The sequence below is a fragment of the Pieris rapae genome, chromosome 20 (genome assembly GCF_905147795.1).
Source record: "Pieris rapae chromosome 20, ilPieRapa1.1, whole genome shotgun sequence".
NCBI classification, from domain to species: Eukaryota; Metazoa; Arthropoda; class Insecta; order Lepidoptera; family Pieridae; genus Pieris; species Pieris rapae.
In genome coordinates this window covers 7,468,901-7,486,491 of record NC_059528.1, presented here as the reverse complement: position 1 = coordinate 7,486,491, position 17,591 = coordinate 7,468,901, and the positions used below count along the sequence as shown (strand labels likewise).

General features: G+C 32.8%; 1 protein-coding gene across 3 annotated transcripts; it reads left to right on the top strand.

Annotated features, from left to right (window-relative positions):
* Positions 1-999: 999 nt before the first annotated feature.
* On the top strand, positions 1,000-15,532 carry LOC110999481 (facilitated trehalose transporter Tret1-like). 3 transcript variants are annotated; one of them, XM_022268540.2, is made up of 10 exons: positions 1,000-1,150; positions 7,023-7,096; positions 8,847-8,956; positions 10,347-10,466; positions 11,023-11,178; positions 11,823-11,990; positions 12,454-12,586; positions 13,370-13,599; positions 14,625-14,819; positions 15,088-15,532. In XM_022268540.2, exons 1-10 carry the CDS (start codon positions 1,092-1,094, stop codon positions 15,307-15,309), a joined length of 1,467 nt encoding a protein of 488 aa, XP_022124232.2. In that variant the 5' UTR covers positions 1,000-1,091; the 3' UTR covers positions 15,310-15,532. The 3 variants fall into 3 exon arrangements, with proteins under 3 accessions (XP_022124232.2, XP_022124233.2, XP_022124234.2); XM_022268541.2 differs by lacking the exon at positions 1,000-1,150 and adding an exon at positions 2,374-2,463; XM_022268542.2 differs by lacking the exon at positions 1,000-1,150 and adding an exon at positions 5,776-5,808.
* The last annotated feature ends 2,059 nt before the right edge of the window (positions 15,533-17,591 follow it).

Below are 17,591 nucleotides of genomic sequence, written 5' to 3'. Positions count from 1 at the left end.
TGCCATTGTAACCAAACCTTACAAATTTGTTTTATTATGGTTTAAGTAATGTTTAATTACATATTTCTTTATTTCTATGTAGGTTAAGAAAATTGTAAATAGTTTATAATTTTTATTGTTAAAAATAAATTATACTTATTTCATATTAGATAACTTATTTTACATAATTTATTAACTTACTATCTTAATCAGTTTTATGATCATTTGTTAATAAAAGGCTAGTTGATAAAAGGGCCTGGGACTAGTGCTGGGCAGGCTGCCTCTAATTAATTTGATATATTTGTTTTAAATATTGTTTGATGATTTGCTTTTTTAAAAGAGTACCGAGAGTTTTTTACGCCGGCTTTTTCTCTCGGCCTACACCCTCTGTCTTTGCCGATGTGTAGGGATGCCTACAAGTTCGAATTGATTGACGTGGAATAAGTGATACCTAGAAGATCTTATGTTCCAAAATAAACGTATTTTTTTTTTAATATAATAGGCATGTAGGTGATCAGCCTTCTGTGTCTGATGTTTTCACCGTCGCATTGGACCGAATGCGCTCGTAGAAAGAAAACCCATTGGTGCACAACCGGGGATCGAACCTACGACCTCAGGGAAGAGAGTCGCACGCCAATAGGCCAACTGCTTCGAGAACGCGATGTTAAGGCAGGTTTCTTTGCACGAGGGCACTGCCTTGACATACCTACTGCTACTATACTGGGACTAGTGCTGGGCAGGCTACTTCTAATTAACTTGCTATATTTGTTTTAAATATTGTAGAATTGTTTGATGATTTGCTCTTTTTTAAAAGAGTACCGAGAGGTTTTACGCCGGCTTTTTCTCTTGGCCAACACCCTCTGTCTTCTTTGCCGATGAGTAGGGATGCCAACAGGTTCGAATTTAATGACGTGGAATAAGTGATACCATGATGATCTTATGTTCCAAAATAAACGTATTTTATTTTATATTATATATATGGGGGTCTTCGGGCCGGCTTGTATTGGAGGGAAAATACACCGTCTTTTCTCTTAGAAATATATATTAAAGATCTTCCTCTTAACACTTCTGCGTTATAAGTATACAAAGTATAACACGGATCGCAGTTTAAAATGGGTAGTGAACATGTACGGATTCCTCTTCTTAATAACCGCCGCAAAAGGACGTATGGGTAACATTATTTACCTTTTTTGTGGTTGGGTAAAAATTACATAATATTTAGCTAATTTAACAATAGAGGGAATAAATGAAACAATTTAATAAAGTTTAAAATAACATTTGACATATTATGTTGATTGCTGCCAAAACATTATTCTGACGTCAGATTATTATGTATATAACATTTATTCCATATTGAAATAACAGTGTTTGGCGTGAAAAAAAGAATAAAAATTATAAATTCCAAATTCAAATTTTTTTACTGTAACACACTTTTGTTGTTATAGGAAATTAATAAAGGGCAAAGTTTTATATAAACAACCTAAATTGGCGCCAAAACGAAACATTACAGGCCCTAAATTAAAATAAGATATATTTATTAAGTAGATTCCAAAATTCAAATGGTTTATTTTTCTTGTAATTAACTTTTGCTCAGATATATTTATAAAAAAATATGGACCTTCAAAATTACAGATTCTAAATTAACATAAATTCTATGGCGCCAAAATGAAACATTATTCTAAATTCAAATACTATAGTTTGGCTCTTAAAAAAACAACATAGTATTTGATAAGAATGATTCCAAATTCAAATATTATTTTTATTGAAACAGACTTTTGTTTAGGTTTATAAAGTATAAAAAGTTTTGGAAATTTTAAATATGGAATACATAGTCCACTCAAAGCCGTTAATTAAAAGTAAACTGTGTTCTAAAAGATTATAACAGTCACAATAAAAAAAGGTTATGTCTACATAGATAGTATTGTATTAAATATTTTACACGCTACAGAGTTAACTAAATTTCAAATCTTTCTGAAAATTGAATTTTAAAAAGAATCTACTTTAGTATTTTATATGTGAAATGTATTGAAAATTGTAATTTAAGTTTTTGTTACATACTCGTAGAATCGAATTACCTTTCGTTTAAAATAGACACGTGCTAGACTTAATTATCGTCATTGCTTAAAAGTTTATTATATTATATATTTGTTCATTTCATATTTCAACAGCTAACAAAATTATATACAACAATTATAGGTGCTAAATATAGTCAAAGATGGAATACATAATATTAAAAATATATTAAAAACATAATACATTATTCTGATGGGTGTGAAAAGGAGGGTATACAGTCAGTGAGGGTATGTAAGTTCAGTGCGTAAACGGTGAAATTTATAGAATGACTCAATTATATTATCTGTGACAGCAACGTGATCTTTGCAGTAAGTTAAGACAATGGCTTAAGATGAAACGTCAATAAAATTAACGTATTGATACATTTTTTATTATTCCTTTGGATATCGTGTTGAAGTGTGGAGTGTTTCAGTGAGTAATTTATTTATTTATTAGTAATAACGCTACTCATACATATTATAAACAAAGCCAAAACTGCATTGCTAAACAAAATATACGAAACAAAATAATAAGTAATTTAGGTACATAGGATAAAAGAGAATTTATTAAAATAGGTGATCATCCTCCTATACAGGACTTCGACTTTTTGAGTCTAAGGTACCCTGTTGTTTAAGCAAATATTAAATGCGCACATAGAAAGAAAGTCCATTGGTTCACAGCCGGGGATCTAACCTACGGCCTGTGCGATGAAATTCGCACGCCAATAGGCCAACACTGCATTAATAGATAAAAAAGAAAACTTAAATTAAACATCAAATCAACGCGTATATACTATTTAAAAAAACACTATATTGTCTACTGCCAAATAATGTCAATAACTTACGGCTTCAAACATTTCCTCACACTTTTGATGGGAATTAGCAACATCCTCATAAATCGTATTGTAATGAGCTCAAACCCGAAACATTGATGAATTAGCAGATAATTCATCATTGTTATACTTATAAAAATTGTATTATTGTAAAAAAAAATATTTAACTATGATATAATTTTATAATTATTAACGGTTGAGATCATATCAAAAACTAGACCAACACGAGCAGTAGTGGCTTCAGTGTGACACTCATCCTTGAGGTCGTAGGTTCAAATCCCGTGCATCAATGGCCTTTCTATCTACGTGCTCGTGCGGTTAGCAAACCAACAGGCACAGAAGACAAATAAACAAATGCTCACGAATCAAATACAGATGTATTAGCAGTGAAGTATTTAGACTTAGAATCCTCCAAGAACGTACTGATTCTTAAAAGGCCGGCAACACACTCTCGAGTCTTAACTTCACTAAATATCAAGTGAGCCTCCTGTTTGACTCCTGGTGAAAAAGATGATCTGAGGCCCTTTTATGCTTGAAATCTGATATTTTTCATGTTACTTATGTCTTATTCAGTTTCTTCTATTAATAAGCCTGTTATCGCAGCCCATGGACATCCATGTTAGTGGATGCATTGCCGGCCTTTGAGGGAGGGAGGGATACTACATACTTGTTTTTAAAAAAAATATTAACCCCTTTGAGAGGTTATTGGTTCCCTGTTATAGTTTAAACAAGTTTTTGACCCAGAAAGATAACACATAAATGGTAATATTCACCTCAAAGTTCCTCTATCAACGTTAACTCCATACAGACTATTGTTATCTAATATATCGTTCGATTATAAATATAATTAATAATAAACTTGTTTATATACCTTTATCCTACAGTACAATAATTGAATAGAAAAAAATTAAGAATCGGTATAAAAATTTAGCGTTATTATACAATTCAAATTTCCCTATTATATTTCCCAAAAATCGTGTTTGATATAAAATTTGAAAATTATAATATATATATTTATAAATAATAGATCGAAGAAACGGATGCTATTTGGGATCAAGGCCGATGTATAGTTGTACCGACACTAGGTAATTATTGATTTTAATTAGTCATATTGTATTTAGGTAATCGGGAAACGCAAAAATGGATCTAATATCAATCTATCAATTCTAAAACGTGATGCCTGTCACGTAATTAAATAAACTATACTTGAAATAGCACGAAATCTTAATGAATATATAAAATATTTAATAATAATAGTGGAACTTTAATTTCATTCTATAAAAAATGAGATAGGTGTTAGATTTGTTGTGTCCTGCAATATGAATCTCTTTTGGGTTTGTGGAACCTCCTGAACTTTCCATATTTTGGATCTTTTCTTTGCTTCCTCCATCCATTACTCCCCAGAAATCAAATCATGGTGTCTTCAGCCCTTTTATGTACCTTCCTACGTATCTTTTTCCTGGAGATTGTTGGCTTCCAGTAGGATTCGGCAGTCTATCTTTTGTATAATTGCAATGTGGCCTGCTCATTTTCTTTTCTCACTCATTCGGCTGTTAGCGCGGCTATGATAAATAAATAACTAATATAGTGTTTGCCGTAGTATGGATACTTTTGTGTTTTGATTCTTGATGTAAATATTTGATTTAAGAATATAATATTATTAACTATGTGTTCGAAAAAGAGGGTAGATGGATAATTTGTTTTATTGTAATACCGTGGGTAGTACGTTGCGTTAGTGACGGAATAGTTTTGCAGTGCTCTGTTATAGAGGGCGTTTCTTAGTTTATTTAGTGCATTCAAAAAAGAGGGTATTTAGTATGTTGCGTTGTTGGGTGAACTGTTTTAATGTGCTCTTCCATAGATCATGTTCTGGATTGTAATATTGAAGTGTACATATTTAATCAGTTTATATGGGGTATATATTATAGTATATAAATATAATATATACCATAATATACTATCACACCATATAATATAACATCTCTTTCAATTTTTTTCTAACGAATGACAGTTAAGACTAAGGTTGATCATTGAGTGGTAGTAGTTTAGTTAACCTGTAGAAAATGACTAAAAATACCACGAAAGTAGTGGTCTAAGTGACTTAATATTAAATTTGTCGTAATTATTGTTACACCAAAATTATCGAGGTCAAAATGACTGTTTTTTACTGCCAATTAATTTTATTAGTAATTAAATGTTGCAATATAAATGAACTTCTAACTCTTAAGTCTTTTTAAAGGGGAAGACACTTTATTCTGTAATAAAAATAAAATAATATAATTAATTACTTTAAAGATATATTAGAATTTGTATAATTTTTTTTTAATTTAGAACGAGAACATACGGAATAACATACATTACGAAATGAGTTATGTAAATGATAAAAAAACTACTTTGCATATTGTAATCAAAAAGTGATAATTGTGTGATAATAAGTAACTGTGTATTTATATGAACACAATGAGTTGGAGGGAATAAAATTATAGATTAACTTGTGGGGCGGCGTGGGGATTAGATTGACAAAAGATGTAACAAATACAAAAATCCCAACTGATATTTTTAATTTTAAAATTACAGAAGAGTGAGAAAAATTCAAGAAATCGATAAATTTACTACGTTTTTTTATATATAAGAGTACTAAGTGACTACACTTACTACAGCTATTTTTCTCCTTCCGAGTCTCAGTTGAACCAATTCCTTAAAAACAACATTATTACTAACATTTAAAAAATCAGATTACAAACATTTATTAAAACCACTAAAGCAAGATCTTTCTAACCCTAAAATATGATGATACAGAAAATATTCTTATTGTAAAAATTTGTTTAAATATAAATGTGTCATATAGAAGTTATTAAGTAAAATACTGTTTACATGTGAAAAGGAGATTGGCTGCCCACAACACAGGGAACGCTATTGTGCACTATACATCACCTAAATATCGTGTTAAGTAACATGTTTTCTTTCTTTCTTACCAGTACTTAAATTCTAATCTAACTGATAAGGATATTTAACAAACTTAAGTGTCAGATAACACTACTTTCTAAAAAATGGAAAACACTGTTCTAGTGTTCCATTTTTTGAACTTCTTTTTCATTCACTGCATTTAATACTAACGTGCACTAACACTATTTCACTGGTTCAAATGTCTTTTTCAGTCTCACTAGCCTCTGTTCGTTGGCTCTAGATTTTTTTTATTGTGGCGACACCCTTAAGGTTCCAATGAAGATCGTTATCTTGAATTTAATAGGGAGCATTGACCTTTCCCCTGAGCACAGCTAAACAGTTGGCAACCATAAGTCTTTGGAATTTTGATGCGTGAAATTTTACCCAAATTAATTTGCGTGTATTATCGGTCTTTTATTGTTTAAAACAGTATTATGCCTATAACGATGCTAAGATAATTTTAATGCTTCACCTGTTAACACATAAAGACATTAATTACATTTTAATATTTAATGGAAAACGATTAACGTGTCGGAATTCCGCGGTTAAAAGTTATTTACCTGTTATTATTTAATTAATTTTAATTATATTACATTAATTTATCTGCTAGAATAGCAAATCTTATATTCGCAACTTATTCGGGCCACCTCAGCCTTTTTACATGTAATGACAACCGTTTACATATTTTTTCATATATTTTTTTTTTATAGAACAGGCAAACGGGCAGGAGGCTCACCTGATGTTAAGTGATACCGCCGCCCATGGACACTCTTAATGCCAGAGGGCTCGCGAGTGCGTTGCCAACCTTTTTGTTCCTATAAGAACGTATAAACATACTTAAATTGTGAAATTACTAGAGAATTAGGAGGGGGACACAGTTAATACATTTTTGAAACCAAATGAAATACTAAATTCCTTTTTTTTATATTTTCGAATATAATTAATAATTATATCTACGGACTAATAAATAAAACCTAAATTCCTACTCATGGCCAAAGATACAGGATGTAGGCCGAGAGAAAAAGCGGCGTAAAAATCTCTCGGTACTCTAAAAAAGTTCAATAATGTTCTCATAAGGTTCCGTACGATTTTAAATATTTTAAATTAAAATCGTACGGAACCTTATGAGAACACTATTGTTCGCAATTAACTAATTTGAAAGCGAAACAAATATATTTTTCATTACATTTGTCACAGCGATAACATGTTATAGGTACTACAGCATGTCTGAGTGCAAGTTATTTACGCCGGGGAGTAAAATTAATCAAATCATCTGCGCATTACTAAGTAAGTACATTTTATTATTCTATATATAATTGTTTTGATAGACAACAATGTTAAATATTTAATTAACCTTTAAATATATTATTAAAAGGAGTCCCTTTAGGTATGGTTCCGAAGATACTGGCAGCGTTCCCCCTTTGAATCGCTAGACTAATTCTTTGTGCGAGATAGCTGCCAGTATCTTCGGAACCTTGCCAAAAGGGACTCCTTTTAATAATATTTATTAATTATTAAATTTTAAGGTTAGTTATTAGGTTATAAGGTATGTATTTTGTTATTTGTTTCAAATAAATTTTATTATTAACCTTTTAACTTCATTAAAAAAAAATTTATTTAACATATTTTATTTAGCATTTTATTGTAACATTTGAAATTTGTGGTTTGTATGGAAGGATTTTTTTAAATATTATTATTAATTACAGTATTTACCATTGCTATATATGAACTTACGCCATTTCATAGGTGGTTCATTGATCCCCTTACTAAAAGTGTAGTGAGTTATGTAACGTAACTTTAATAACTTAGTTTAGGTAGACAATTATTACTTAATTTATGAGTATGGTACTAAAGATCTCAATATTATCTTCAATTGGAGTTAACTTAACTAAAGTTACATAACTCGGGTATCAGTAAAATCTTTGAAGGCGGTTTCGACTGCGCAATTAGAGTTGATGTTTTTACTTTGCACGAAAGAAGTTATCCACATTTAAAAAATAATGTGATCAGTTGAGCAAGTTTTGAGGAGTATGGTGCATGAAGGGTGCATCCACATCTGGTGTATGCTGTGGTGGTGTGACTGCACCTGTAACCGGCTCGCAAGCTGCATATTCGCGGCAAATTCTTTTTTTTTTTTTTTTTTTTATAGAACAGGGGGCAAACGGGCAGGAGGCTCACCTGATGTTAAGTGATACCGCCGCCCATGGACACCCTCAATGCCAGAGGGCTCGCGAGTGCGTTGCCGGCCTTTTAAGAATTGGTACGCTCTTTTCTTGAAGGACCCTAAGTCGAATTGGTTCGGAAATACTTCAGTTGGCAGCTGGTTCCACAGAGTGGTGGTGCGCGGCAAAAACTGCCTGGAAAAACGCGCAGTTGTGGAACGGCGGACGTCGAGGTGATACGGGTGGAATTTCGTATTCTGCCTCGACGTCCGATGATGAAACTCAGCTGCAGGTTAATTCGCCAGATAGACGCACCCTTAGACATTCCAATCGAAGCTCCTCTTATTTATAGCCTAGTATAGTGTGTGGTCTAGCGTTGTCGTGAAACAGCAGTGGCCTAAAGCGATTGACGCTATGTAATATTTATGTATACTCATTAAAATGATAATTATTTCAAATTATCTTTCGATAGGAAAACAATCAATTTTACAGACGTCCGACCTTGTAAAGGCATTGTTGAAACACTGTCGCGAAAATGTAATTTGTATTTTAATTAATTAATATTATTAACTTTTACAATATTACAACATATTTATAATAATTAAAGATTGATGAATAGAAAATTGAAACAATTTAAAATGTTTGCTCTCAGTAGCAGTGTTGAATGCTGGCACTGTATTGCGATACTTATATTAGATATTATAATAAACAACTTGAACATAGTTATTATCGATATTCATGCCACCTAGAACGAACTTTACGATGTCGAATTTAGGTGTTGGTGTGCGCGCGCATCGTAAAAATTCACTCTCAACAATTTTTTCCATCGCGCCAAAAGAAGTATAACTTCACAATATTTTTGTTTTGTTTTTCAGTATGTCTTCCCACCTTCAGCTATGGTACCTGTATTGGATGGATGTCTCCAATGACATTACTTTTACAATCAAAAAACTCTCCGAAAGGCGTTCCTCTGACGGATTTAGAGGTATAAAACAAATTATCAAATTCGTACATTCGATCCTAAAAAATTGCAATTTTATAACCTGTTACCCTTTTTTTGTGGCCATAATTCTGGTACAAATAAAATGCATTTTTTAGTGAAGTAATATTAAAAATTATACCTTACATATTTATTAAAATCTCAGCAAAAAATATTACATATATTCTATTTGAAATGGCCGTCTTTGGCTTATATACAGGTCTTTAAAAAAACACTTTTTTACCGGATTGATGCTATGTAGTATTGTAAACTTATAATTATTTAACATAATTTTAAATTTATCCGACGTTTCCCGAACGCGAAAATGGAGGACACCATGAGAAATTTCTGCAGAAACCCTTCATCTTTTAGATACCAACTCCGGAGAAATAAATACAGATAATACAACCTTTTTCTACAGCTGTGATACTTTTTTTACATTCAACACCTTTTATCTTCAGTCACCGTGTCGCCGTAAGCACGCGAAACCTCGGATAAATTTTAAATTATGTTAAATAATTATAACTTTATATATACATAGCTTCAATCCGGTAAATAAGTCAAATATTATATACAGGCCTTTAATCTGTTTGGCCACGAATCACGCACTGTCTATGTTCAAATATATATTATACACTAAATATAAATTAAACGCTGGGTAATGACTGGCTTTTATTGTTTAAAATAAAAACTGCGACGCTAGATTAAAACTAATTTGAATTTTTGAAGAGTTCGAAAATCTTAGTGACTCGTAGCGTATTGGACATTATAGGAAAGGAGAAAGGCAGCAACGCATTCGCGAGCCCTTTATCATTAAGTGTCCATGGGCGGCGTTATCACTAAACATCAGGTGAGCCTCCTGCCCGTTTGCCCCCTGTTCTATAAAAAAAATGTTAAATTAAAATTTTTGAGTTTCGTAAAAAAATATTAATTTAAAAACATAACGCCTACGCCTGAATGCTGTCTCTGACACTATCGACATATTTGTATGTTCGCAGAGTGAATTCACAGTAGCGATATTGTATGTGTTTAATATGCACTTTATTATATTTTATTAAATGATTCTCGAAATTATCGTATTAGCATGGTCTGTAAGGATAATGTATGTATTTTTTTTTAATTTTACGAAAAAGGCCATTTAACATAAGTATCAAAAAACACTACTTACAGTCTCTATAGAAAGGAAGTCTCTTTCTTGTATTCTATTTTTCTAAAATACAAATACAATATATAACAATAATAAAATAAAATGAGGATTAAAAATTTATCATATTACCCTCTGCGCCGCGAAGGTTCGTAATCAATATTTTTATGGCAATAAAACTATTTAGTTCCACATTACACACACAAAAAAATTGTTATTGAATCAGAAAAATGTTCATTTTTTGTTTTTAAGATATCGTGGATGGCATCGTTACCATATTTAACATGTGTTCCTGCAACATACTTAATGGCATATATGGGAGATACATTGGGAAGAAAATCAACACTTATGTTCATGTCTGCTATAAATTTTGTAAGTGATAGCTTATACTTTCAAGTGATCAAATTTACTTTTATAATATGTACTACTAAAACCCTCGACTTCTGTTTATTAAAGAATTTAATTACTGGTAACTTAAAAATAAACGATGGAACATCTTCTCTACATAATATATAAAATGCTCGTGTCACAATGTTAGTTCCCATATTCATCCGAAACGGCTCGACCGATTCTTATGAAAATTATAATGCATATTCAGTAGGTCTGAGAATTGGCTACTATGTTTTGAACTCTAAGCGATATGTATGGCGGTTTCAGGCATTATCAGGCAGTTATTTGGAAATAACTGCCTGATAATGCCTGTTTTTGAATTAATAATGATTGGCTCCATTGAATAAAAACACGCTAAATTAATTTGTATGGAAATGATAATGTGATATTGCTATATAAATTTCTTTATGCGTTAATGAGTCACTGGTACAAATTTTTACATGTTTCAAGATCTATACTATACTAATATCATGTACAGGAATAAAAATAAATATGAAGCAAGAGAAAGAAAGACAGTTAATTTTTACCCATGTTTTAGACAATTTGGACTTTAAAAATCTCTTCAATGAATATCTGGGTATTTATTACTGCTCGTATACTGGTTGGTATCGGCATGGCTGGTGCCTGCGTCACAGGCCCAACTTATATCAAGGAGATAAGTGAAGATAGTATGAGAGGAGCTTTGGGATGCTGGGTGAGTCATGTAATTTGACATTGTCCTCAGATTTTTGCATCTGTTTTAGGAGTTGTTTGAGCAGTGTTGGCCTTGGTATGAAAATGACAGTTCATCTGTGCCAATATCCTATCTTAAGATTTTAACTTACACCAGTTTTTAAATTAAATTTTAATTAAAAAGCTATTTGTTTTTTTTTAAACATAGACATGTATATTTTAATATTATTTGTACGGTTTTATTTACTTTATTTGTTATATATTGATTATCAAATATGAGTGTAAAAAGCGAAGAGATTGCATTCTATCCGTCGCCAAAAATGGATTGTCTTCGTAGGGTATGGTTATAGGGATACAGATAGGATCGATCGACTGTCACGGTCTGATTGTAAACAATCTGAGGTTGTGGATTAATTATTGGGTTCGGACATTAGGGTTCGACCGGCAGCGCGCTTGCGAGCCGTTTGGCAGATTGTTCATGAGCAGAGGTGTCACATAAGATCAAAAGAGCCTTCTGCCCGTCTGCCTCCTGTAACATAAAAAAGAACACACGATCTACTCAGCCAAAACTGCTCTTGCTTGCTTAAGCTTAGCTGGACTATCATTATTAATTGGTACTCAAAACTGCGATTCCGATGTGATGTATAAACATCTATTTTTTTCCAGGGTGCATTATTCACAGCTTTCGGATCTCTCTTTTCCTACATCATAGGAGACTGTCTTAGCTATCATCAGATCCTTTATGTGTTGGTGACATTTCCCATGATTCACTCTATTGTGTTTCTCATGATGCCAGATTCGCCATCTTACCTCGTCAAGGAAGGAAAGCTAAAGGTATCTTTCACCTAAAGGTCGACTACATATCCTAACATATATACCAACAGACGTCTGGCTATCACACGTCTTCATACAAAAAAATATAATAAGTAAATCATTTTCGATGCAACTTGAACACACTTTTGTGTATTTATATATTTTTTCTTAACTTCATCAAAATTTTTCGAGGCCTTTAGGGAGATTAATTACGACCATGCACAGAAGGTTTATATAACCAGCTGTTTAATTACTATATGATACCTAGATACAGATTACAGCGCCATCTGCCGGGCTGAGGCGTGAATCTAAACCATCCATACAAACCAAACGGAAAAAAATCAATTAAGCCGTTTAAGAGTTCAGTGACCTACACACATACTGTAGAATAATATATATATCAAATATGATTTTAATTGCGTTGTTCGCCAACTTTTCCCCCTTTTCCTCAGACGGAAGTTTATAAACAACATACGTCTTGTAGGAAGCGGTTAAAGCACTGGCGTGGCTACGATGCAAAGACATTGCGGATCCATCTATACAAATGGAACTAGAACGTTTGATGAAGGAGCAGAAAGAGAGCGATGAGAATAAACAATTTATGTTAAAATCTATAGGTTAGTATGAATAACCCTTATAACAATAAATCTTATAACGCATTTTCATATTAGGCGACTTTAGTACCTCGTATAACACAACGCGGGGTTTCCGCACATATTTCTGTACTGTGACATTTATAATGTACGCACATATTTATGAGTAGTGTTGGCCTAATGGCTGCAGCGTGCGACTCTCATACCTGAGGTCGGAGGTTCGATCCCCGACTGTGCACCAATGGACTTCCTTTCTATGTGCGCATTTAACATTTCCTCGAACGGTGAAGGAAAACATCGTGAGGAAGCCGACATTTCTTAGACCCAAAAAAAAGTTGACGACGTGTGTCAGGCACTGGAGATTGATCTCCTTCTTGCCTGTTAGATTTAAATATGAAACAGATTCAGAAATCTGTTTCATACTGGTCGTACTTGAATTCGTGTATGCGGTGATATTAGTTGTTTCTACTACGTATTTGCGTGTTGTTCTCACGAGTATGTAAGTGCGTGCTCCTATTTCACCATGCCTCCTGCTGATAGAGGAAAACTTTGCTTTTAATTTATTTTATTATTCCTTATTACTCAAGATGTCACATGGAACATGGTTTCAGCTCCTTACAAACGTTTGAATCACTTGTACATAACGCGTTATACGGGGTCATACAAGCTCGTTATTTTCCTGAAACGCGGAACCGATCTACCGTGTTATAGAAGGGATTACTGTACTTACTACTTTTACTACTATTAGTCCAGTAAATCGTAACTTATTTTTGGCCATTATGTTTGATAACCAATATACATTTTTAGTGACTGACAAAACCCTCTTCAAGGCTTTTCTCATCGCCTTGGTAGCAGCAGTTTCTAGAGAGGTCTGTGGTGCTGTGCCCATCCAAAACTTCGCAGGAGACATCTTTAACCTGGCATCAGAGGACAACGCCTTTGCTCTTAGCCCAAACAAGCAGGCCATGATGTTGGGAGTCGTGCAACTGGGTGGATCTTTGTTAGCATCTAATGTTGTTGAGAAGTGTGGTAGAAAGGTATTTTTAAATTTAACTTAGTAGTCGACCGTCAAATTTATTATATATTTTGTATACATGTGTCTTTACTAAAGCATTTTGAAACATAACGATCAAGCCTAACATAAACTGAAACATAAACATATCTTTATTCATATAGGTAAACATGTACACTTATGAACGTCAAAAAAACAAACTAAATTAATAGTAAATTTAGATTTACTACCAGTTCGCAAGTCACTTAGTACTTATAAGTAATTTAAGTCTAACCTAATTTACTTATAAGGATTTTTAACATAAGAAAGTGCCTAATAACACTACTTACAGTGTCTATTATAGGGATGACAGTCTGTTCTTGCGTAACCACTTAACACTGTTCAATACTAAACACAAACGCGTACTATGTATGTCCTGGTTTTGCCCTTTGCAATCTTCTCGCAAGGCCCGTGGTGTGTAGATGTTGAAAAGCCTCGATATTTACATGATGGTGCAGCCTATGCTCCGAAGAGCATAGGTTCCAGTAGTCTTTTTTTATTGTGTTTATTGAAGTTATGCTTCTATTGGCGCGTTAGGGAAAAGCGATGTGAGTATTTTTTAAGATGCGCGCACACACCATCACAAAAAACCGAACACCTGAAGTTAGCTATAGTCAACATTTTAGTTTTTTTTTTGTGATATACACATTATTTGACTAAGTAATGCGGTATCGGAAATCTTGCAATGTTTTAAATACCTTTTTTCTACTATTAGTTTTGTTTTTATCTACAAACGTAGATTTTTTTTTGAAAAGATTTTTATCTTATTACCCCAAAGAAGTATAACTTCTAGCGCGTGTACATAAGTATAGACAAACGTTATTTATTATTATACGAGAAAATAGACATTAATATATGACATTAGGTAAATAACTTTTTAAAAACTTATTGAAGTATTCTCATTTTATCTATGACATAAAATAATCGCTCAATTTCATGGACTACGTTATAAAAACCTTCAAAATTTCCCACTTAAAGAAACCATGTTATACCTGCATTAATTAATTCCAGTGGTTAATGATCATCACCTGCCTAGTATCAGGAATAAGTATGTGCGTACTTGCATCTTGGTTCCTGATCAGAGATTACAACATTATCACCACCGCGTGGATACCAGTAATCACATTGTGCCTGTGTGTATTCTGTGATGCAGCAGGTCTAATGCCAATAAGCATCGTCATAACGGGAGAAATATTCTCATTTAAGGTACGTCATTTAATTTAAATTACGCCTAAACCTATCTCAATCCAATTATAAACATCTGATAGAGACATCTGAATCCAAATATTAGTAATAGTGTGCCAATAACCAATCGGCGGATTGTAATAGCCATCTCTCGATACATGCTATGCATTTTAGATCGGATCGGTGTATCTCAATGGTCAAAAATGGATTCAGATTATTGGGTTTGGGCGTAAGCCAACATATCTTTCACAAAACTTATCTACATCAGAATACATTTTATATATTTTAGTACCGAGGTACAGTCCTAGCAACAACAATGGCGATCGCATCAGTAGCTGACTTCATCCAACTTCTGTTCTTCAAGCCACTCGCAAATTCAATTGGCGTGTTCTACGCGTTCTACTTTTTCGGATCCATGTGCCTTTTAACCGTTGTATATGTGGTCTTCAAGCTTCCGGAAACGAAAAATAGATCATTGGAAGAGATCTATGACGAATTGAAAAAAGCTTAATTTATTCCTTAACCGATATACGCAGACGCAAGACGAAACAAAAGACAAAATCAGTCTATCCACACTAGACCTGATGGTTTTACTAATATTTCGTGTGAATTTTAATAGTGAGACATTATGTATGGACAATAAAATAACTCTTGCTTGAACCATATAGATAATTTAGCGTAAGAATGGAGAGTTTTGTAAGCATCTCATTTGTTAAGACAAACTTAAATAATTACATTTTTAGTTTATTTGTAAATATATCGTAAGTATCATCTTAAATAAAATAAATAAAAATAAAAATAGCCTTTATTACTGATTAACCTGATACAAATATACATTAGATTTATTTCAATTTTCGGTATCAGTTTGCCTTTTGGCATAGGCCTCCCCTAGGCTTTCCCATCCATGTCTATCTGCGGCTTTTCTTTGCCATGTTGTTCCAGCTATATTTCTAATATCGTCCTCCCATCTTGTTTTTGGCCTTCCTTTCTTTCTTTTCCCATCCCGAGGATACCATTCAGTAACATCTTTTGTCCATTTTCCCTTCTTGTTTCTTACCATATGGCCTACCCAGTTCCATTTAAGCTTTTTCACTGTGTGAGTGACATCCATAACTTTTGTTTTGCTTCTTATATTCTTAAGTTTAACTTTGTCTCTTAGCTTGAGGTTTAGGATGCTCCTCTCCATTTTGTTTTGGCACACTCTGAGTGCTCCACTCTGTTTGCTAGTGAGGGCCCAGGTTTGTGCTCCATAGGTTAAAGTTGGTAGTATGCAAGAGTTGAATAATGTAGTCTTATCTTTAAGGGGCATATGTGGATTCTTCATAACTTCCTTTAGAGACCAGAATCTTTTCCAAGCTTTATTTATTCTGATGTTAATTTCTTTTTGCATTTGATTTTCCGGTGCAATGATCTGTCCTAAATATGTATATTCATCGACATATTCTATTTGATTTGAGTCTAACAGTATAGGTGTTTTTATGTTGTTTGTCATTAGTTTTGTTTTGTCTAGATTCATAGTCAGACCCACCTTTCTGCTCTCTCTGTCTAATTGCGTTAACATTGTTTTTAAGCCCTCTTGGTTTTCGCTAAGCAGAATCAGGTCGTCTGCGAACCTAAGGTGGTTGAGCTTTTTGCCATTTACATTTATCCCATACTCATCCCAGTTAATTTTACGAAATATGTGTTCTAGTACAGATGCGAATAGTTAAGTATCATCTTAATGAGTACAAAATATTGTTAATTGTTAAGTGTATTTATTCCAAACAAGCAAATGTAAATAGACGAGGTATTGACGCATTTAGTTTGATGATTGGTCAGCATTTAAGCTTTGTTCCACTCTTTTTGTCTATTTATATCTATTATCTGTGAATTGACAAATATATCTTCTATATCTACACTTTTGACTTGTATTGTAAAACTGTATTGAAAACTTTACAATATATTCTATCAAATAATACAATAAATTATCGTAATGAGTCATCATCACACTGAAAATGTAAGTTTGATTTTTCTTAAAAATCCAGAAAACAACTCGCGAACCTTCTGGCAAAAATGTTGATTTCAGGTAGGTTATTAAATTCTTTTTTTAATCAGTAGGTCAAGTAAAGTACAGTTTAGCTTGATAATTATAAATTTAGTCCGCAGAGAGTAGAAGAAAAGCGCTCTGTTGTATATTATCGAGTGAGGATGGAATTTTGGATTCTGCCACGATGTCTAACGATGGAATGGATTGCCTACAATAAAATATAACGCTACTAAGCATCTCAAAGGTTCTTACAGAAGATAAATGCTTTATATATTTATAAAAATTAACTTAAAATCAAAATCGCTGTCACAAATATGTATATGTAATCATCTATAGTAAGTCTAACAGCCTTTTATCTGCTTAGAATAATTTTTAATATTAATAAGAATATCTTTTCATTTCCATTGAATTGTCTATCTTTAAAGTATTATTAATTGCCATACAAATTAACGAAAGAAGTTTTAAACTTTTCTATTATTTCATGGTACACAGCGTTTTGTTTTATTATCAGGTTAATAGATTTATAAAAAAACATTTGTTTTTGTATTCATAAAAAAAATCGTAATTTTAATGACCTGACAACCTGGTAAACAAGCAGGAGGCTCATTTGATTTGTTCACTCTCAATGTTTGTTCGCGTTGTGCCTATTAAGATTTAGTACGCTATTTGAAGGACCTTTAGTCGAATTGGTTCAGAAATATATGGTTGATTCCATATACTGGTGGTGGGCGGCAAAAACTGCCTTACAACCTCATTTCTGGAAGGAC